Below are 24,414 nucleotides of genomic sequence, written 5' to 3' on the forward strand. Positions count from 1 at the left end.
TGACAGATGAATTTATAGCCATCTGGATCACTGCTACTGTCATCAGGGATTTGGATATTATTTGGTGTAATGAATTTTCTCAGTCCATGCTTACTAAAATATTCATAGCTGTCTTTGCATGGAATTTATTTTTTGACATGGTTAAGTATTTGGAACACTGCTCCCAGTGATCTTGAAATCTTGCTTAGAACTACGACTCTGCATTAAATAAAGCTCTTTCTTTCTGGCACAAGAAACTTTTCTCTCAGGTATTAATCTCCCTTTCTCTCGGCTTCCAGTGCCATTAATTCTGAACCCTTATAGCAGGCACTGGGTTCATAGTGTTGGAAGAATATTTTTGGTTATTCTCTACGAATAGTGACACCAGATCAGCTTTTAAGGTGCTATGAAATTGTACTTTCTTTTCAGCTAAACCGGATTGATGCGGATGATTTATTTGTGCCATTTGACAGCCATGGCCAGACAAACAATTTTGCTATGGGGCTCACATTCATTTAATAAGAGACAAGTTTAGAAATAAATTATCGATTGATGTTGTAATAAGCAGAATTTCCCAAGCAGAACAGTTCAGTAAAAAGAAAACAATGTTAACCTCTAAAAGTAACAGCCAATATGAGGGCTATCTGTAAAGTTCTTGGCCTCACCCATAGTTCACCACATTACACATGTGATTTTTTTCCCCTTATGCTGCTATATGTATTAGTAGATGCCACATAAAATTTCAGCTCATTCCAGGCAACAGTTGACTGTAGGTAGTCATTTGAAGCAGTTGTGGTGCATGTGGTGTTAAAAATGGAAAAAATCGTGTGTCATACAGTGATTTTTCGTACAAGAAAGTTTAACAACAATCTAAATTCATTTGCAGTTTGTAAAAGTGTATTATGAATCTTCAGTTTCCATTGTGAAGTAAAGGATGGAAGAATTTAAATGTATCCCTGAAAGCATCCAAGATGATCCACATGATGGACATCAGAAGAGTGGAAGCACACCAGAAATCATCTACAAAATGCATGACATGATTTTGAAAGACTGGCGTATGAAGGTGCATGTAATTCCTAATGTTCTAGGGATATTAAAGGAGCACGTTGATCACATCTTGCACCAGGAATTGAACACGAGAAAGTTTTGTGTGATATGGGTGCCACATGTGCTCACAGTGTATCTCTAATGCATTCGCACAACACTTTCTGAAATGTGCTTGGTATGTTTTAAGAAACACAGAAGTGACTTTGTGGCATCAATATGTGATAGTCAATGAAACATGGATTCACCACTACACCCCCGAATTTAAACAGCACTCTATGCAATGGATAGAAGCTGGTTCTTCAGCCCCAAAGAAGACAAGGACAGTGCCATCAGCACAAGAGATCATGGCGCTGGTGTTCTGGGATGCAAAAGGAATTTGGTTGATTGACTATCTTGAAAAAGGTAAAACCATAACTGGAGAATACTTTTCTCAACTTCTAAGGAAACTTGATGTAAACATTAGTGAAATAACACCCGGCTTAAAGAAGGATAAAACTCATCTTCCATAAGGACACTTCACCTGCCTACAAAAGTGTCTTGGCAATGGAGAAATTGAGAGACATGCAATATGAAGCATTGGAACATCCACCCTATCCCCCAGATTTGGCTCCCTTGGACTTCCACAATTCAAAACTGAAGAAATTCCTTAGCAGTCAGCACTTTTCATCCAATCAAGAAGTCATTGTGGCTGTAGGTGGGTACTTTTGCAGCACTTCTGGAGGGGCACTACAGAGGGAAGATAATGGCACTGGAACGTTGCTGGATTGATATTAGAGGAGATTATGTTGAAAAATAAAACTTCTTTGGCAGCATAAATTGTCATTTTGAATATTAGGCCAAGAACTTGTCAGACCATCCTCAAAACAAGGTAAAGGTTTCTGAACATGTTTTCCGTGTAGCACTGTATGCCTGAAAGACTTGCACTCAGGAAAGGAAGATAGTGACTTCTTTTGGGATATGGTGTTACAGGTGCAGCTTGAAAATCAAATGGACTGATAAGTCCATAAAAGAGTGGGATTGAAGAGATGTTTTTGGAACATCATAAGCAGAACAGTTCAGATTATTGCTTATCTATATCTATTGAGATATGAGAAGCTCTTAAAAATAATAACAGAGAGAAATTTCACTGCAAGAAGGACCAGAGGAAGACAACTGAAGTACACAGATCGAATTATGAAAGATTTTGGATGTAAGTCAGATGGCAGAGAAATGTAAAGACTGGAGATCTGCTGCTAGCTAAACTTCAGACTGAGTACTGAAGGGAAGAGATCTGCACTATGTCCAACTCTTGTTGGAAACGTTACTGAGGGGGGGACAACAGAGCTGGACATGTGGAACTCTAGGTGCCCCCAATCATTACCATCCAAGAAAATAAAATCAGTACTGAAATCATCAAATAAATAATTTCCTGCTTGACTGTGTCTTATTAGTGCTGTCTCTGATTAATTAAGTTTAAAACAATCACTGTTGGGAGAGTGTACACTGTCAGAAGCGCAAATGTCTGAATCGCAGCACCAAGAGTTGTTCAGTGCATTTTTGTCTATGCCCTGGAACTTTATTTTTGTGTATACAAGTCCACAGTGATCCACTTTTATACACTACAATCAGCTTTACTTACATCAGTATTTAATTTTTCAGTTGAGCCACTGTAACTTTATTAATGTTTTCTTTAACTGCATCAGAATATTTCCTTTTGTTAGCCAGTTTACATACGCATAACACATCTGCTAACACTCCCCTTGCTCTTCCATCTTTCTGTATTTTCATTACAAGTTCATGCTTTGTATTTCTGAGGCTTCTTAAGGTGTGGTGGAAATTCTAAATGAACATTCTTTTATATGTATGTTTCTGTCCAGCTACAGTGGTTTGCTTTTCTAGTGACTGTTTCTACAGTCACCACATTTTACTTGCAACTCGTAGGCAGATTTTACACTAAAAATCTCTAGCAAAAACATCAGTAATTACTATGATTGATTATATTGTTACTGTTTTGGTCAAACAAAACGCTTCTGCCAAATTGTTATGAGTAACCTTTAACAAACATGGTAAGTCTCATAGTGGCCATAGGACCTTCAGAAAACACCTGCATTTGATGGGTACAGAGAAAGAAGCCCCTAAGTGTACACTGTAAGATAGGGGTGCTGAAACTGCGCCACATCTAATCTCCGATGCAGAGCAATAGAAGCCAAAAGGCACGAAATATTTTGCTCACTAATTCCTGAACGGTTTCTATCAGAGATATAGTAAAGGGTCTCCTACTAGGGGGTTCAAGCGTACTGGCCAGCTTTACTAGAACAACAGGGAGAGATACAGCACAACAAACTTAGATCAGATTGGGTTCAGTTGTCATTCCACAGAGCCACAAATGAGGCAATTTTCTTGTATGTGGAACAAATCAGAAAATCTCAAATAAAAATCAGAAAATGTTTTGGCATAATAAAATGTGTGAATACAATGAAGTGGAATTGCTAATAATTACAGTATTAATACACTGTCTGAATGAAATGTAGTTTCTCACTTTTAATAAATTTACCATACACAAAGTACCTAATCCTGACTGTTGTGACTATGTGCTGCGAAAACTGAAATCTAACAGACATGTTTACTTAAGCTGGTCTAACAATCCCTGTTAAGATATTCATCTATAGAGTAGGAGTTGCCTATCAAAAAGTCTTTCAAACTCTGTTTAAACTGTGCTTTATCGGAAACCAAGTTTTTAACGGTTGCTGGTAATTTATTGAAAATGTGTGTTTCTGAATATTGAATCTCTTTTTGTACCAAGGTAAGCGATTTGAGGTCTTTATTTGGTGTGTTCATATTCCTAGAATTCATACTATGTATTCAGCTATTGGTTGGAAATGAGACATATTACTTGCAACAAATTTGATTAAGGAATAAATTTACTGAGAGACAGTGATTAGAATACAAAGTTCCTTGAACAGATTTCAACATGTGTACTTGAATTTACACCACAAATGAGTCTTATTGCACGCTTTTGACAAGTTACCCAAGGATATGATCCCATATGACATAACAGAATGAAAGTAGTTTTGGTACACGCAACAGAGGGCTAAGACCACTGTTGTTTTATTTCCCAGAATAAATGAAATCATAACCTCTAACAAGAAGCGCCAGTGTGGTTGAGTGGTTCTAGGCGCCACAGTCTGGAACCGCGCGACCACTATGGACGCAGGTTCGAACGCTGCCTCAGGCATGGGTGTGTGTGATATCCTTATGTTAATAAAATAGAAAGAAACTTCCACATGGAAAAAATATATTAAAAACAAAGATTCCAAGACTTACCAAGCGGGAAAGTGCCGGTAGACAGGCACAATAAAATAACACACAAACACACACTCAAAATTTCTAGCTTTCGCAACCAACGGTTGCTTCTTCAGGAAAGAGGGAAGGAGAGGAAAGACAAAAGGATGTGGGTTTTAAGGGAGAGGGTAAGGAGTCATTCCAATCCCGGGAGCGGAAAGACTTACCTTAGGGGAAAAAAGGATAGGTACGTACACACACACACACACACACACACACACACACACACACACACACACACACACACACACACACATCCTTTTTTCCCCTAAGGTAAGTCTTTCCGCTCCCGGGATTAGAATGACTCCTTATCCTCTCCCTTAAAACCCACATCCTTTCGTCTTTCCCTCTCCTTCCCTCTTTCCTGAAGAAGCAACCGTTGGTTGCGAAAGCTAGAAATTTTGTGTGTGTGTTTGTGTGTTATTTTATTGTGCCTGTCTACCGGCGCTTTCCCGCTTGGTAAGTCTTGGAATCTTTGTTTTTAATATATCCTTAGGTTAGTTAGGTTTAAGTAGTTCTAAGTTCTAGGGACTGGTGACCTCAGAAGTTAAGTCCCATAGTGCTCAGAGCCATTTTTCTAACAAGAAGCATCTTGACAAAGGCCATGTTGTGTTTGATAGAACACAACTATGCGTGAATGTCTGACTCCAAATTAATGTCCCAGCTTGGCATTTACATTCTCTGTCCAGTGCTTGTTGAACTGCTTCAAAACATCATGATGATCATGTTAGTGTAAAGGGCATTCTCAGTGATGTGTCTTATCTTATCCTCAGTGGTGCTATAGTTATGGTCTAAAGTGTTGCCTGCACTCCCTCCCACCCCACTGGCACTTTTAGTTTTTCCAATAATGAACAATTAATGAGAAGGTGGAGCATTACTCACTGACAAACATTAAGAGATATGTGCTGTTATGCCTAAGGACCTTCCTCCATTTGTCAGAGCAAGTTTTCAATATGCACATATTTAGCACTTGAAATTTGACATCTTAGCAAGAATCATCTGTAATTTGTGTTTTTCTCAGCCTCTGAAGTCTGTTCTCTTAATCATTGTGTTCAAGAAATGCCATTAGTATAATTAATGGAAAAAATAGCATGAAAACCATTTTGAAAGAAAGAGTAATTCATCGAAAACACTTTAATCATTCTGCAGATATGGCCTGCACATTTGTTTCCAGTCACCTTGCATCACCACTATATCATTAGTATGATAATATGTGTATTCTCTTTGCTTGAAAACAAATGGTAACTTGTGACAACTATATGATTTCCTCCTGGTCTCTATTCTAATAAACTAACTTTAACACTGTTTTCTGCATGCGGACATTAAAGGTTTGAATGTAATTGGGGAGCAACATTGATGTTTGAGACAGTATTATCAAACTACTTGTTCACTTACACACTGTGAGAGTTTTGGAAGCACATTTGTACTGGTAGCAAGGGAAATTTATCAAGCACTTAAAAAAAAAATTATATATATATATATATATTAAGGTTTCACGTTTAATCTGTTACATTACTTGACACTCTCACTACTTTGATGATGTTTTTCAAGGTGCTTCCTCAGTGTTCCATTCTGAGTATACCTTGCTGGACAGTATGGACAACAAAACTGAGGTTCTTTCCCACATTCATATTTTAAATGTTTTGTTAAATTCCTGTTGTACTTGTACACCTTGCCACAAACTCTGCACCTAGAGAAACAAGGTCTTTTTGACTGGGGGAGGCCCGAATAAATGTCACACGTCCAGTCGACCACACTTTCAATACTCATTCCCTCACTGAGAAAGTTCGCCCTGTCACTAGGTGACTGCTGTTCTCGGTGCACTGCACAGTCCACATCATTAAATGTAAAATTACGCGAAACATCGTCAGCAAAGTTGTCGTCAGTGTCCATTAACTCACTTTCACTTTTAACTGGTGTTTCTGTAAGTGCTCCTGGTTTCTGGAGAGGACATTTTAATGTGATTGCTGTCTGCTCTGAAGCTGCTTTTGGCAGTAGAGTATTTTCACGTTTTATTCTATCAGTCTTGTTCTCTGGAACATCTGGCAAGTTATTTTCCAACACAGACTTTGGAAATGCAGCAGAAGTCAACGGTGTTAAAGCATGTGCTGAAATCATTGAACTAACCTGTGGTTCATTGGATGTACCATTTAAAGTGCTCAGGTGATTTTCGGTTGCAGAAGAACTATTCCCAATTTTGTTCTCGTGGTGAGCAGATAAACTGTGCGAAGCCCTGAGAGCACAATCGATTGGTGACGTATTTTTTTCTTTTGTACTGAGAGTTTCCTGTGCATCAGGAGATGGTAAACTGTCATCTGATAGATCAACTACCTCTGTGTCTGGTGGGAACTGAGTGACTGTTGCAGGTTCTGCAGATTGCTCAACTGCTGTACCACTCTGTAGGACTGAAGAGCACATTTCCTTAGTTTTGTCCACTTCCACCTTCCCATCTACTCTACTCTCACCACAGTCTGACAAGCCTTTTATTTGCAGCAACTTTGCTGCCTGCAGGAGACCTCCCAGCCGATCCTTGGAAATGTTGACCTCACCACAGTACATGTAATCCACCACAGCTCTCAGTTCCTGAAATCTGATGTCTTTCAGTACAACTATCGGGTGTTTCTCATAGTGCTGGCTGAACAACAGTGCAAAGAAAGGGCTACACGATGAGAGGATCACTCGGTGAGCTTTCAAGCAACGACCTTCGGCTGCGATAGTGCAGTCGACAAGTGTTCCGCTGTCTAAAAGGGTTTCAAAGACAGAAAGTACTGTACTCTGATGGTTGTTCCACCTCAAACATACATTACCATTTGCTTCCATATTTCACTTGTAACTAGCTTGCACACTGTACCAACAACTTTTACTGAAAAACTGTATTTATTTGTTCATTTATTGTTTATTTGGATACACACGGGTGCCAACTATTGTATACTGCCTCTTCCAAAGTAGTATTCACAATTGTATATTACATTTACACTGCCAAGTTAACAGGATATCTGCTCTCAGGTAAGACTGGATTCTGTTGCTCATTTACAGCGAATTGATTGAATCCTTCTGGTACTCTACGTGGATATGTTTTTGTAGCACCATAAATCCATCCTGTGAAAAGAAAGTAGCATGAATAAAGCAAACTTTCGTAAAAAAGGCACCTTGTAGTATATGAAAGAATCAAAATCTTTATTCTGTGCAACTAATATGAGGACTATTCATACATTAAGCCCTGTTAGGTATTAAAAATAAACAAATGTTTAAAGCTTCATGGCACTTGCATGGTTCAAAAAGGAGACTTTTAAGGTCATGTTGCATCAGTCAGTTCTCTGCTGCATTCATCAGTGTCTAAGCAGCAAGTGGACGAAATGGACTGAGCTGTTCAGTCTCCTCACAGTTACGCTGTGTTTCGTTATTTGTTTCCTGCAAGCAGAATGAGTCAAGATTTGTCATCAGTTGTGTCATTGTATGGTGATGGGGTTATGAGTGTAGTAGCTGTGAGGGACTGGTGCAGAAAATTTGAGGCTGGTCGTACAGATATAAACAATGGAAGTGGTCAAGGAAGACGTGCAGACGTAACTGACGAACTTGTCCACCATGAAACTATTCATAGTTTCCAAAGATGTGCTTCTGATTTCAGGGATAACCCTCTTTAACATTGTCAAAGTGGGTATTAAAATGTTTAACTGATGTTCAAAAAACTTAAAGAGTGGGTTCATCTTTGATATTCAGCATTACCATGAAAAGAAGAAATTTCTGGACAGAATTGTTACTGGGAACAAGACGTGGGTACGGTATGTGAACTCTGAAACTAAGGAGCAGTCCAAAAATTTGATGTACACTCATTCTCCCAGAAAGCCAAAAATATTCAAGCAGACTCTATGAAAGCGCAATAGTGGTTACGGTTGTTTGGAGCTTCAAAGGAATTCCATCAACAGAGTTCATGAGAGTAATTCCTGAGAATACTGTGACATCACAGGTTTATTGTCGGGCTCGTGTGAAACTCCAAAAGACAATCCAAATCAAATCAGGAGAGATGATTACTAAAGGAATAATTGTCCTTCACAACAATGTGTGACCCTACATTGCGAATCATACAAAGGAAAAGTTCACTCTTTTTGGCTGTGAGAGTTTTTGTAATCATCCCTACAGTTCAGATTTGGAAACAAGTAATTTTCATCTCTTCCCCGAAATAAAAGCCTGGCTGGCTACTCAGCACTTTTTGACAGACAATGACCTCAAGGATTTTGTCAGCAACTAGCTGAAGTACTGCATGGCACCATTCTTTGATGAAGGGACAAAGAAGCTGGTGTCATGGTGTAACAAATATTTGAATTTGGGTGGTGACTAAGTAGAGAAGTACTATCAAGACATGTGTACAAACTGTGTTTACAAGTTATGTTTTTCTTTTTTATATCCAATCTGAGGGTAATTTATGAGCAGCCCTCATGTGAAGTGGAACAGGGGCAGTCAACATTTGTACCTACCACCCACTTTTGTATCTCTGTTAGTAGTAAAATTTTCACTGATTCCAAATATGGTGATATGAAAAGTAGGGAAGTAACTTTACTGAATAAAATTTATACAGCAGAGTTACATCAAGTCAAAGCATCTCCACTAATAATAATAATAATTACTTATCTAATAATTTGTCAAAATTTTGTCAAGACTTAAAATGAAAATGTTTTTAAAACCGTTACAGCCTACCACCCACCTGAAAACTGGACTGCCCACTAGTGGGCTGTAGGAACCAGGTTGACTGCCACTGACGTGGAACAACAGTTTTCATTGGCAACTGCCTGAATCTGGCTGAGGAGTGATGTATCTAAATTGTGAATGTCAATCATTTGGATTCTACACCATTCCCTAGTGCATTATGAAGAAAGGTGGGGCTGGTGCTAAACTGTGTCTTCCACTACATGCCACAATGACTGAATAGTATTAAAGCGTGGTGAATGGGGAGATCACTCAAAAAGTGTTAGTTCATCTGAAAGTTACTTAAAACAATGTCTTTAACATATGTTTGCTTTCTTGTGGCTTACCCATGACAGTTATTATAGTACATAAAAATACACCTCTGTCACAGTGTCCTTTATTAAATGCTACAAGTTTCAAAGTATTAATCCCCCAACTTTCTAGTATCTGTCAAACAGAATCCCACTCTTGAAATGTTCAAGCCATAAAGTAACTGAAATAACAGAAAAGCCTTTATCATAGCATTAAAACTTACTTTCTACAGCTGTGATGTGACATTGCGTGCATCCTACTAGATCAAGTATTATGGTTTCTTTCATACCATCTGTGGATGGGGCTATGGAAGAACTGATGGCTCAAATACCTTTCTGCACGCTGCAATTTTGTCTTCGTGGTTCCTGCGGGAGTGTTCCTTAGGAAGCTGTGGTGGTTCATGGATTTTAATAGACTTTAGCAAGATTGTTTGTGTCTATATTCAAGAAAGGCAATGGCATACCGCCTCTGCTAGGACCTTGCCTAGTCGGCGGTGCGGGTCTCTTGTGTCATCCCTACACTCCTTGGAGTATGGTACATCATCATATTCAAGCATTTTCGCGATTCTCCCTCACAACTCCAAATCATCTGTGACCATTCAAGCTGCCCTTCTTAGTACATATTCAAAACTCCTTGTCAGTTCTGTTCAGTACAGGTTGCACACGTGCGAGCAATATTCACAGAGCATGAGTGTTTTTGTTACAAATCTCTTTTGTAGACTCTTTACAATGTCCCATCTTTCTACCACAAAACCAAAGTCTGCCACCTGCTTGACCAATGGCTGTGCCTGTGTTATCATTCCATTTTTACACTTACAAACTGTTACACCCAAGCATTTGTACAAATTGACTGACCTCAGTTGACTCTGTGTTACAGTCATAGCACCCTAATTTTTTGTTTTGTGAAGTGCACAGGTTAAATTTTACTTATGACAGCAGCAGTGTAGTGTGCTGATGTTTACAGTGACAGCTGAAAATTCTCTGAAATTCATGTTTACGCAAATGTTTTGATATGAAATGTTATCTTTACAAGGATAATTAATTAACTGATTGCACAAGGGTGCATACAAGAACCTTTCAACCACAGAGCAGGAGCAGCATTAATTATTTACTCTATGGCCAGTTGTTGCCAACATGAGCACACTATGCCACCACTGCTGCTGTAAGTAAAATTTTACCAGTGCACAATTTTACATTTCTAAATTTTTAAATCAAGTTGCCAGCCTTTTTGCAACAGTTTGAATATTTATTTGATTGAATATTTATGCTACTTTCTTTAAATAGTGCTTCATTACAGTCAACTGCATCATCGGCAGACTCCAAGGTTAGTGTTAATTTTGTCTGCCAGTCTTTAATACACAATGAGAATAGCAATTCCATGTAGCACACACGAAGTTACTTCCACACATGCCAGTGACTCTCCATCGAACATGAAATGCTGCATCGTTCCTACGAAGACTACTTTAGTCCAGTAACAAGTTTCATTAGACACCCCGTTTCACTGTATTTTTATTAATAAGCATTTGCACAGTACCAAGTCAGATGCTTTGACATGTGTCAACAATCACAACTAAATAGCAAAGGATAAGTAACCAGCTTCCAATTTTAGTTGACCTCTGGCAGCTCTTATGAACTATAGCTGTGTCGCTTAAACTTATCTTGTGCTCGACAATGGCACATAAGTCAAAATTGCATCGGCACAGCAAAAACAATTACAGTTGAGAGTGGTAAATGATGCCATTTAAGGAATTTATAGTGGCTGTAGATCTACATTTGCTAGAAGTTGATGACATCATTTAAAGTATAAAATTAAAGAGGAGTAATAAACCTTGTGGTCAATTAAGCCCTTGCTCAAACCATAAAGATATTAAGTACAGCAAGGGAAGCTCAAATACTCACTTATTGCTAAGGTTAATTACCATAAATCATGGTCTCCACTTAAATTATACAAATATGTTGTACAGATATACACTGGGTTGTCAAAGAGAAACAACTTGTCTCTATCCCAAAACAGTTTTAGTCTGTGAGTAGTTTATCAACGATTTTTATAGCAGGAATTTTGTTACTGTCTGTGCAAAAGTTTGATTCACTTCAAGAAAATGCAAATAACTTTACACTTGTATGTTGTACTTGTCACTCTCGTGCAATAATTAATTGTTACTAACAAATTTTATCAGTAAACATGGTATCCGCCAAGTAATTACAGATGACGAGATGATGCACTTTTATGAACGGGACAATTCAAATTATAATGTACAGTTTTTGCATAAGGAGATCAAAGAAATGCATTATTGTAACATGTTGGCGTATTAATTTCTGTTACGAGATCGCAAATTTATTGCTCCAAAATGGACATCAGTGAATACTCCGTATATACGGCCAAGCGAAATTAAAAATTTGCGTGTATCCTGAGATAGGTTAAGTACTACTTTTCTGTTTAATTACCGTATTTTTCTGGGACAATCGGCGCTGCTTTAATGAATTACCTCTCAAACTGTAAATATAATCCGATACCGAATGACTGGTGGCATAAAAATCATTGCGAAAGCCTTGTATCATGTCATCAGGAAAGGTGTTTTCATTCCGACGGCGCGCAGTTATTTCTGGTTCAACACTGAAACAACTTCCTTCACATTTACATTTCACAATAATATACTGCACACGCACAAATGTATACTCGCAGCCAGACTGGTTACTTCTCTATCTGTCAAAAGACACTGCTACCAACAATTCGGGAAAGATCAAATAGAACAGTCAACATGCAACGCTCTGTCTGCGGTGATCAGAGCTTAATATCGGCGGAAACAGCGTGCCGGCACCTACCAGGGAAATTTTTCAAGTCACTGGAACGAGTCGAAACTCGAACTTTAAATAGTACACGTCCATTAAATTTCAATCTAACTTTGATTTGCTCCTGCGTCGGCGCCAGTGAACGTGGTTGTTGAAGTACTGCAGTGACGTTCGTATATAGCTTATTTGTAGTAATGAAACTGAACATAGATTAATTCATTTGTAAAAAACCCATCCCAATTCAAAAATAGCAGTGAAATGCATACTACAACACTACAGAAGAAAGAATGATCTTCACTATTCTGGGTTAAATCTGACGTCGGCACGAATAGGGGTGAATTATGATGCGATAAATATCTTTGGTCATTTGCCAAATAATAATGATAGTCTGACAGAAAACAATCCAAAATTTAAAAACAAAGTAAGGTTTCTGAATGACAACTCCTTCTAATCAATAGATGAATTTTTAGATATGAAGCAGTAACTGAAAAAAAGCACAATGAAAACTTACGTCAAAATGACACGTTCCACATCATTACGAAATGTATTCGTGATCTATGGAACTAGTTCTTATGTAATGTAACGAAATGATTAGATGGCAAACTGCATTTAAATCGTTCACTAAACGTCGAACACCATGTCACATCTTTTTTTCCCGTAATACTTCAGCGAGTTTGTGTAACACCTTTTTTATTTTCCTCATTAGTAATAAGAAATTGGTCCATCGCTGCAGAAGATGGCAAAAATAAGCTTTTAAAATTATCTTTGTAACAAAAGACAATGTCAGGAGGACATTCAATTTTTTTTAACAACTTGTGTTTCATTCTCCCTTGAGAATGCTTCTATTTTAGATATCACAAAAAAGACGTGTAATTTTACTGGTCCATCAACAACGTGTGTAGTAAATGATATATGTAACAATGCATGCAAAAATATATATGTATATTAAGAGTTATCATAGAGGCATGATTTTTACCTGCAATCTCGCGGTAGCGTTTTCGCTTCCCGAGCACGGGGTCCCGGGTTCGATTCCCGGCGGGGTCAGGGATTTTTCCTGCCTCGAGATGACTGGGTGTTGTTGTGTCGTCTTCATCGTCATCATTCATCCCCATTACGGTTGGAGGAAGGCAACGGCAAACCACCTCCATTAGGACCTTGCCTAGTAAGGCGGTGCGAGTCTCCCGCATCGTTCCCCTACGCTCTGTAAAGAAGCATGGGACTTCATTTCCATTTTTTTTTATCATAAGTGGCTTCCACGTGAACTATGGACCTAGCCTTTGGTGGGGAAGCTTGAGTGCCTCAGCGATACAGATGGCCGTACCGTAGGGGCAACCACAACGGAGGAGTATGTGTTGAGAAGCCAGACAAATGCGTGGTTCCTGAGGAGGGGCAGCAGCCTTTTCAGTAGTTGCAGGGGCAACAGTCTGGATGATTGACTAACCTGGCCTTGCAACATTAACCAAAACGGCCTTGCTGTGCTGGTACTGCAAACGGATGAAAGCAAGGGGAAGCTAGGGCCGTAATTTTTCCAGAGGGCATGCAGCTTTACAGTATGGATAAATGATGATGGCGTACTCTTGGGTAAAATATTCTGGAGGTAAAATAGTCGCCCATTCGGATCTCCAGGTGGGGGCTACTCAAGAGGACGTCGTTATCAGGAAAAAGAAAACTGGCTTTCTACAGATCGGAGCGTGGAATGTCAGATCTCTTAACCGGGCACATGGATTAGAAAATTTAAAAAGGGAAATCGATAGGTTAAAGTTATAGTGAGAATTAGTGAAGTTCGGTGGCAGGAAGAACAAGACTTTTGGTCAGGTGAATACAGAGTTATAAACACAAAATCAAATAGAGGTAATGCAGGAGTAGGTTTAATAATGAATAAAAAATAGGAGTGCGGGTAAGCTACTACAAACAACATAGTGAATGCATTATTGTGCCCAAGATAGACACGAAGCCCTAGCCTACTACAGTACTAACTAGCTCTGCAGATGATGAAGAAATTGAAGAAATGTATGATGGGATAAAATAAATTATTCTGGTAGTGAAGAGAGACGAAAATTTAATAGTCATGTGTGGCTGGAATTCGAGAGTAGGAAAAGGGAGAGAAGGAAACATAATAGGTGAATAGGGGTGGGGTCTAAGAAATGAAAGAGGAAGCCGCTTAGTAGAGTTTTGCACAGAGCATAACTTAATAATAGCTAACACTTGGTTCAAGAATCATGAAAGAAGGTTGTATACATGGAAGAAGCTTGGAATAATAGAATGTGTCAGATTATTGGTTATGAACTGTAGATTAAAACTGAAGAAACTGCAGAAAGGTGGAAATTTAAGGAGACGGGACCTGGATAAACTAAAAGAACCAGAGGTTGTTCAGAGTTTCAGGGAGAACATAAGGGAACAATTGACAGGAATGGGGGAAAGAAGTATAGTAGAAGAAGAATGGGTAGCTCTGAGGGATGATGTGCTGAAGGCAGCAGAGGATCAAGTAGGTAAAAAGACAAGGGCTAGTAGAACTCCTTGGGTAACAGAAGAAATATTGAATTTAATTGATGAAAGGAGAAAATATACAAATACAGTAAATGAAGCAGGCAAAAAGGAATACAGACGACTCTAAAATGAGATCAACAGGAAGTGCAAAATTGCTAACCAGGGATGGCTAGAGGACAAATGTAAGGATGTAGAGGCTTATCTCACTAGGTGTAAGATAGATACTGCCTACAGGAAAATTAAAGAGATCTTTGGAGAAAAGAGAACCACTTGTATGAATATCAAGAGCTCAGATGGAAACCCAATTCTCAGCAAAGAAGAGAAAGCAGAAAGGTGGAAGGAGTATATAGAGGGTCTATACAAGGGCGATGTACTTGAGGACAATATTATGGAAATGGAAGAGGATGTAGATGAAGATGAAATGGGAGATATGATACTTCGTGAAGAGTTTGACAGAGCACTGAAAGATCTGAGTCGAAACAAGGCCCCGGGAGTAGACAACATTCCATTAGAACTACTGACGGCCTTGGGAGACCAAGTCCTGACAAAACTCTACCATTTGGTGAGCAAGATGTATGAGACAGGCGAAATACCCTCAGACTTCAAGAAGAATATAATAATTCCAATCCCAAAGGAAGCAGGTGTTGACAGATGTGAAACTTACCGAACTATCAGTTTAATGACACACAGCTGCAAAACACTAATGCGAAGGGAAAAACTGGTGGAATCAGACGTCAGGGAAGATCAGTTTGGATTCCGTAGAAATATTGGAACACGTGAGGCAATACTGACCTTACGACTTATCTTAGAAGAAAGATTAAGGATAGGAAAACCTATGTTTCTAGCATTTGTAGACTTAGAGAAAGCTTTTGACAATGGTGACTGGAATACTCTCTTTCAAATTCTTAAGGTGGCAGGGGTAAAATACAGGGAGCGAAAGGCTATTTACAATTTGTACAGAAAGCATATTGCAGTTATAAGAGTCGAAGGTCATGAAAGGGAAGCAGCGGTTTGGAAGGGAGTGAGACAGGGTTGTAGCCTCTCCCCGATGTTATTCAATCTGTATATTGAGCAGGCCGTAAAGGAAACAAAAGAAAAATTCGGAGTAGGTATTAAAATCCGTGGAGAAGAAGTAAAAACTTTGAGGTTTGCCGATGGCATTGTAATTCTATCAGAGACAGCAAAGGACTTGGAAGAGCTGTTGATCGGAACGGACAGTGTCTTGAAAGGAGGATATAAGATGAACATCAAAAAGAGCAAAACGAGTTTAATGGAATGTAGTCGAATTAAGTCGGGTGATGCTGAAGTTATTAGATTAGGAAAAGAGGCACTTAAAGTAGTAAAGGAGTTTTGCTATTTTGTGAGCAAAATAACTGATGATGGTCGAAGTAGAGAAGATATAATATGTAGACTGGCAATGGCAAGGAAAGCGTTTCTGAAGAAGAGAAATTTGTTAACATCGAGTATAGATGTGTCAGGAAGTCGTTTCTGAAAGTATTTGTATGGAGTGTAGCCATGTATGGAAGTGAAACATGGACGATAAATAGTTTGGACAAGAAGAGAATAGAAGCTTTCGAAATGTGGTGCTACAGAAGAATGCTGAAGATTATATGGGTACATCACATAACTAATGATGAAGTATTGAATAGAATTGGGGAGAAGAGGAGTATGTGGCACAACTTGACAGAAAGAAGGGACCTGTTAGTAGGACATGTTCTGAGGCATCAAGGGACCACAAATTTAGCATTGGAGGGCAGCGTGGAGGGTAAAAATCTTAGAGGGAGACCAAGAGATGAATACACTAAGCAGATTCAGAAGTATGTGGGTTGTAGTAAGTACTGGGAAATGAAGAAGTTTGCACAGGATAGGGTAGCATGGAGAGCTCCAGCAAACCAGTCTCAGGACTGAAGACCACAACAACGACAACAACAACAACATCATAAGAGGAGGCAATAATTTGTTCCATCCTGCAAGAAGTCTATATATACACTCCTGGAAATTGAAATAAGAACACCGTGAATTCATTGTCCCAGGAAGGGGAAACTTTATTGACACATTCCTGGGGTCAGATACATCACATGATCACACTGACAGAACCACAGGCACATAGACACAGGCAACAGAGCATGCACAATGTCGGCACTAGTACAGTGTGTGTCCACCTTTCGCAGCAATTCACGCTGCTATTCTCCCAAGGAGACGATAGTAGAGATGCTGGCTGTAGTCCTGTGGAACAGCTTGCCATGCCATTTCCACCTGGCGCCTCAGTTGGACCAGCGTTCGTGCTGGACGTGCAGACCGCGTGAGACGACGCTTCATCCAGTCCCAAACATGCTCAATGGGGGACAGATCCGGAGATCTTGCTGACCAGGGTAGTTGACTTACACCTTCTAGAGCACGTTGGGTGGCACGGGATACATGCGGACGTGCATTGTCCTGTTGGAACAGCAAGTTCCCTTGCCGGTCTAGGAACAGTAGAACGATGGGTTCGATGACGGTTTGGATGTACCATGCACTATTCAGTGTAACCTCGACGATCACCAGAGGTGTACGGCCAGTGTAGGAGATCGCTCCCCACACCATGATGCCGGGTGTTGGCCCTGTGTACCTCGGTCGTATGCAGTCCTGATTGTGGCGCTCACCTGCACGGCGCCAAACACGCATACGACCATCATTGGCACCAAGGCAGAAGCGACTCTCATCGCTGAAGACGACACGTCTCTATTCGTCCCTCCATTCACGCCTGTCGCGACACCACTGGAGGCGGGCTGCACGATGTTGGGGCGTGAGCGGAAGACGGCCTAACGGTGTGCGGGACCGTAGCCCAGCTTCATGGAGACGGTTGCGAATGGTCCTCGCCGATACCCCACGAGCAACAGTGTCCTTAATTTGCTGGGAAGTGGCGGTGCGGTCCCCTACGGCACTGCGTAGGATCCTACGGTCTTGGCGTGGATCCGTGCGTCGCTGCGGTCCGGTCCCAGGTCGACGGGCACGTGCACCTTCCGCCGACCACTGGCGACAACATCGATGTACTGTGGAGACCTCACGCCCCACGTGTTGAGCAATTCGGCGGTACGTCCGCCCAGCCTCCCGCATGCCCACTATACGCCCTCGCTCAAAGTCCGTCAACTGCACATACGGTTCACGTCCACGCTGTCGTGGCATACTACCAGTGTTAAAGACTGCGATGGAGCTCCGTATGCCACGGCAAACTGGCTGACACTGACGGCGGCGGTGCACAAATGCTGCGCAGCTAGCGCCATTCGACGGCCAACACCGCGGTTCCTGGTGTGTCCGCTGTGCCGTGCGTGTGATCATTGCTTGTACAGCCCTCTCGCAGTGTCCGGAACAAGTATGGTGGGTTTGACACACCGGTGTCAATGTGTTCTTTTTTCCATTTCCAGGAGTGTATATGGTAGTCATAAAGATTTAATAGATGGACTGTATGATCGGCAACGACAGAAAAAATAGTGGTAAAACAATATCATCGTAACTTAAATGTGACTTCTACTAAATATATATATATGTGTAATGATCCAACAATTGACTTTTTGTTAAGCACTAAGTTTGCTGCAATGTACAGTTTGTGTGACTTTAGTATTGGTAAGTTGCACTGTATTTTTCTTACGTTGCGAAGAAGACTGTGCATGCTACCAAATTTAGTTTCAACGAGAATTCAGGCTTTAATTCCAGTACTGCAAGTAGTAATTATCTCTCATTACGTAAATTTCATGTCGATTCATGCTCTTTGTGTTAGCTGTTGGGCTGCCTCCCTCCCACCAGCACCGTTATTTCGAAATCGACCAACAGAACTAACACATTTGGCATCCGATTTTCCAGGACGAAGACACAGCTAATATGAACAGACTTTTTTGAAAGAATGTTAAATATACATGCACAAAATTTTTGTCATTATTGAGGATAAGAAAAACTAATGTTTGTCTGTTTTCTTGCTGCATAGATACTAGTGCAACAATAGCCATATTATATGAAAAGCGGAGCAGAGAATTAAAAGGACCAATTTATCGCCCAATCGGAGATTTAAGTAAGCTGCTTGACTACGCAGTGAAGGTACGAAATTTGCACAATAGCTTGCATGATTACGCTTAGTAGCGCCTCACTTGTCGTAGTTAGCTTTCTTTCCTTTTTCCTCGTCGTTTCCCTAGTAGAAAATTTAGTAATCGGCAGGACTAAAAAATCATACCAAGCCATCAGTGAGCGTAAATAATTACGAAAATTTCTACCTTTTGTATCGTAATACCTTCAACAAATTGACAGGAATTTATGGAAACGCGTTTGCACAGGAAATTGCAGATTTCATGTGTAAGGTTTATTTGCACATAAATTTTCCTACTGGTTTTATTAAATTTTTTGGTAATTGCTTGCACAATCAAATTGGATAACCAAAAATTACGCATTGTTGATCTTAATACAGAAGGTGCAATCGGCCAAGATGGCGGTGATTTACACAAACAGACAAATGAAAATGAAGCGCTAACCGTGGAGCTAGCAGAAAGCCGACATAGGTCAGAGACAGGTGTCACACATCTAACAAATGATAGCATAGATAAACAGACTACAGTCTAACATAACCATCGCGACACTTCGCCTCGATTTTGTTGCCAGCAGCGCTCCAAACGGCGCGACCGAGAAAGCGAAAGCGAATAGAAGTTGTTTATTTTGGTTTTTACAGTGGTTTTATACAAACAGGAGCGTCTGTAGCGCAATAAATTGTAGCAACAACAACAAGGAGATACCATATGTACAGTTTTTTAGGTTTTCTAAGGTCTGTGAGAGGTAGATACCGCATATCGTCAGGATTCGTTTGCAAACTACATGTGTATTAATGATTAATGTTTTGGTTTAGGAGCAGAAAGTGGCTAGTTAATAGCAGACGAGACGATCTTATGAAAAAAATATTCTGTTTACCTTTATAAAAATGTTAAGTTTTGTTCGCTACACTTCGAGCAAAACTAGGTCATGAGTCCAGACAGCAATAAATTCATGTGGAATGCAATACCTCCACTGTTTGACATTCCTAATAAGCCACCTCAAATGACAATGAAGAGGAAACTGCAACAAAGATTCGGCAATCCGTCTAAAGCTGTAAAACACTCCTGTGGCACAGAAGCAGCCAGTTCAACTCTCCATATATCAGTGCCAGGTTTATCTGAATCGTCAACAGAGACCCGCTTTGATGATGAAGTGGTTAGATTATGTGCAGTTATTCGTGTTTAGCAAAAGTGTATGAAGTGCCAGAATGTGCAAATTGCTAGACTTCGTCCAAAACTATTACGGTACAAGGAAAGTGCTTATCATTTTAAGTACAGACAGCAACAGACAGCAGAGAAGGATCAAGTGAAGAACGACAAACCAATTTTGAAGACTATAGGATCGCGATATTTTTTTTTTAAAAAAAAGCTGCATTGAATTGTCATTATGCCAGATTAGCATGTCAATGAAGGAGAAAAGTGCTGCAAGGTGGAAAGACGAAAATAAGCTATTTGCTCCTAATTCATTATATTAGAGCAATCAGGCTTACAGATTTTGTCACAATGTTTTTTGTTTCCATCAGTGCATACATCACTGAGGTAAGTGGAAGGCATATAAATAAAATGTGGGATAAGTGACAACATATTCCAGCTTTTAAAACAGAAGATACAGCATTTCCCCAATACTAATAAACTAGAGAATATGTCAGTGGATCAAAAGTCTCTAATGACACATTTAACATATGACAGCACTTTTGACATTGATTTTGGATTTGAGGACTTGAGGTTCACAAGCAGAGCATATTTCTCCTAATGTCTGCCTGTTGCTTGTCCCACTTAGAATAATATAAAGATGATGGTCGTACTTGTGGCAACAGGCGACAATAACTAAAACACAATACACCTAAGGAACGACAAATGAGGCGTCGTCCCTTTTGCACGTCGAGGTACATATCTGTGCTGCTTACATGTGAATATGTGTGTTTGTATTCCTTTGATATCAACGTGGTAAACTGCAGTTCTATCCAACTAATATGTGTCTCTTCACGAATGTGATTTAGCTTGCCATTGGATTCGTGATTTTATCCCTACTTGCGATTATTTTAGGATCATTTTTTGAAACATCTCTGTCTTCTGATATTAGACAAATCTTGGAAGCAAAAAAAAAGAAAAAATTCAAATCTTTCGTAAATCATGTAGGAATGGGATATGATACAAGCATTATGCTTACGATGCATCGGACATTCTCCTTTCTCGCCGCTTGGAGAGCTAGTGTCACTTTAGCTGTCAACCGGCAACAACTTTTACAACAATGAGTGTCGCGACTGTTATGTTAGACTGTGCACAGACAAACTGTGATGATACCATGATGACTATCGATGATGCTTTCTTAAATCACGTAGGAATGGGATATGATACAAGCATTATGCTTACGATGCATCGGACACTCTCCTTTCTCGCCGCTTGGAGAGCTAGTGTCGCTTTAGCTGTCAACCGGAAACAACTTTTACAGCAGTGAGTGTCGCGACTGTTATGTTAGACTGTGCACAGACAAACTGTGATGATACCATGATGACTATCGATGATGGTGTTTCACGCATCTCTGAACAGATATATCGCTGCTGAACGAAACAGAGGAACCTGAAACAGCCATGTATTTTGGAAACATAGGACGGACATCGATTATCGGTAATCCGAATATTAAGATGCAAAGCACAGCTGTTGGGACAGCTTAAATGAATCTCTCAAACACCTCAACTCATTGCACCCCAACATACAGTTCACGATGGAGGATGGTGCCCTACCATTTCTTGATGTCCTGGTGAAACGGAAACCTGACGGCAAGCTGGGACACAGTGTATACAGAAAACCTACACACACCAATTTGTACCTAAATGCCTTCAGTTGCCACCACAACTCCCAGCGTGAAGGCGTTTTGCGCACACCTGTTCACAGGGCACGATCGATCTCCGATCAGGAGAGCCTTCCAGCAGAACTGCAGCACCTCGAGACTACATTTCGGAAAAATGGGTACAACCACAAGCAAATAAGACACGTACTCAGACAGACTGCGCCAAGAGAACAAGAAGAAGAAACAGGAGAACACAAGTCATTGGCGTGCATTCCATTTGTCGGAAACACCTCAAGAAAAATCGACAGAATCCTGGGGAAATACAATGTGAAACGTGTATCCCGACCCCCTACAAAAACCTTAACTCTACTTGGTTCAGTGAAAGATGACCTAGGCCTTCGAAAACCAGGCGTTTATCAAATTCCCTGTCAGTGCGGAAAATCATACATTGGGGAGACAGTCCGCACTATAGAAGAGAGGTGCCGCGAACACAAGCGCCATACCGATTTACGCCAGGCCACTAAATTAGCCGTGGCTGACCATTATATAATGACTGGCCATACTATGGACTACGAAGAAAAAAAAGACACTGTCAACTCTCCTACTTCTGGGACTGCGTTACTAAAGAGGCCATCGAAATCCGACTACAGGACGATCTTACTAATAAACACAACGGCCTTCAACCCTGCACTCAGCCTGGAGACAAAATGCGGTCCCAGAGATGGAGGACCGCCCCCGACGGCGGCAGCAGGGAGACTGCTGACCCCAGTTCAGACCCAGGTGCCGCTTCCCCCACCACCTCCGGTAGCCGCCGCACCGGCTGCACCAAAGATACCAGGAGAGGAACAGTGAAGGGGGTAACGGATAGTATACATAGGGCAATGAGAGGAACAGCACAGCATTCATCAAAATGATAATACTACAAGCAATGTGTATCCCACCAATGTTACAGCTATTACTGACAACTAAATTCAATACAGTTACACAACAGCTTATAACTTGAACACAAAATTTGTCACTAGGTTTTTCAGATTTCAAAGCAGAACAAAAACTCGTGTTGGAAGATTTACAAAACAGTGCCACACAAAAATTGAATGATCTGACACAAAATTTACACATAGAGATACCTGAAAATTTAAAAGAAATGAAAAAAGAATTAAAAAAGGAGGTTATTTATGATGTTAAAGAAAGTATTGATGTTTTTCACGAAAAGTTAGGTTTAATTAGTGACAATCAAGAACACATAGAAAGTGAATTAAAGAATATCACAGACACCAAATGTGTAATACTATAAACAAAATGACCACTGCTATCAACAAGCTACACAAGGACTATGAAGGTTTAACATTGGTCATAGAAGAGCTAAAATTAAGAGTAGAAAGCTTGGAATTAGAGTCTGGATGTGCCAAAAGAGAAAGAATTCAGATAGGGAAAAATTTAGACGATATAACCAAAAGAACAGAAGCAGGTACCTTAGATAAAAGTAGTACATTAGTGCAGAAGGTAGTATCTGAATACAAAGTATATGTAGATGTGGCAGAAGAGGCCATGTAGAAAAGGGAAACTGAATCATCAAATGAAGCAGATCAGGTGGCTAATATTCAACTACCTGTACCAAAAATAGTTGCGCGAAATTGTTATCCACATCCTGTCACAAGCCCTAAAGTGAGCACAAGTGAAGATTCCAAAATTCGTGATTTACCTACAGCAGTACCCTACAACACATGCACAATTGCCACATAATACCCACCTTGTAACAACACACCGATGTCTGATAATGGTGCATGTTTAACATCCATCTTTGCTGATGTTTAACATCCATATTCGCTGATGAAAGGTTGCATAAGCCTGGTCCACACGCAACGATCTGTCTGTGCAGACATCGGCGCAGATGTCTGTACACGCAAAAGTTCGCTGCAAATGTGGTGTGTTCACACGACACAAATCCCAATCTACTATTCGCCCGCCATCTGTCGGCTTAGAAAAGAAATATCAGTGACAAGCGACTACCCTCCCCGTAAACGTCAAAAATTTAATTCAGTTATTTTGAAATATAGAAATGGAGGAAGTTCTGTTGTGGTCTGTGTTCGCAACTTGTGTTGCAAAAAACATTCAGACCAACCGCAGGAAACAGAGAAAGCGGTCAAAATGGTGTAGACAGTGGCTGCTAAAGCGAAAGCAGTTTTCTCACGTAAATTTACTGCGAGATTTGCAGGGCGATTCTTAAGAAATCCAAGCAGATCAAAATACCATAACGTTGGCTGGTATACTTGATCTACTCTACACCAGATCTGTTATATTCTGAACTTTGGATAACTCTTTTTGGTAAACAGCTCGCAACGAATTTTTTTTATATTTTTTTTATTACTGTTTCTCTGTTTGTCGAGGCGTCAACTGCCCGTAGTTTTTCAATTAGAGCATTGTATTTCTGTCTTGTTCACTGTATTCTTTACTTTTAATCTTCCACATACATGGGTGGTTTCTATATATTTCAATGAATTCACTAACAAACTCTCGAGAACACTGACGAATATCAGCCATTTTAATGCCCTGTGCGCACAAATACAAACACTAGACTGAGCAAATAGCTGTTTCGCGGCAGATTTGCGGCGATCTCCTGTCCACACACTCCAACTTGTCTGCACAGATGTGGCTTGAACCCACAGATTTGAGAGGTTTCATCAAACCTCCAACTCCAACTTCCAGATTTGCACACACCTCAGGTTGGTGTAAATCTTCTGTCCACACGCAACGATCTGTCTGAACAGATGTGATGTGCGCAGACATTTGCGCAGACAGATCGTTGCGTGTGGACGTGCCTTTAGACATAGGAAGTTCCCCACGTATTCGGCAGATAGAAAGCGGATGAACCCAATAGTTTTATGTGTGCATTCCACAACGTGTTTCCGCGTAAGTGGACAGAGGTGCAAAAGATAAGATTTGTTGATGGTTA

The 24,414-nt window shown here is 40.2% G+C and overlaps 1 protein-coding gene across 2 annotated transcripts; it reads right to left on the minus strand.

The window, feature by feature from the left end:
- Nucleotides 1-5,466: 5,466 nt before the first annotated feature.
- Nucleotides 5,467-12,460, minus strand: LOC126291624 (longitudinals lacking protein, isoforms A/B/D/L-like). Of its 2 annotated transcripts, none has more exons than XM_049985175.1 (2): nt 11,787-12,460; nt 5,467-7,446 (listed from the first exon to the last, which is right to left on the minus strand). In XM_049985175.1, exon 2 carries the CDS (start codon nt 7,165-7,167, stop codon nt 5,860-5,862), a length of 1,308 nt encoding a protein of 435 aa, XP_049841132.1. In that variant the 5' UTR covers nt 7,168-7,446; nt 11,787-12,460; the 3' UTR covers nt 5,467-5,859. The 2 variants fall into 2 exon arrangements, with proteins under 2 accessions (XP_049841132.1, XP_049841131.1); XM_049985174.1 differs by having other exon boundaries at nt 11,828-12,456.
- Between the last annotated feature and the right edge of the window lie 11,954 nt (nt 12,461-24,414).

Source organism: Schistocerca gregaria, chromosome 9 (genome assembly GCF_023897955.1).
Source record: "Schistocerca gregaria isolate iqSchGreg1 chromosome 9, iqSchGreg1.2, whole genome shotgun sequence".
NCBI lineage: Eukaryota > Metazoa > Arthropoda > Insecta > Orthoptera > Acrididae > Schistocerca > Schistocerca gregaria.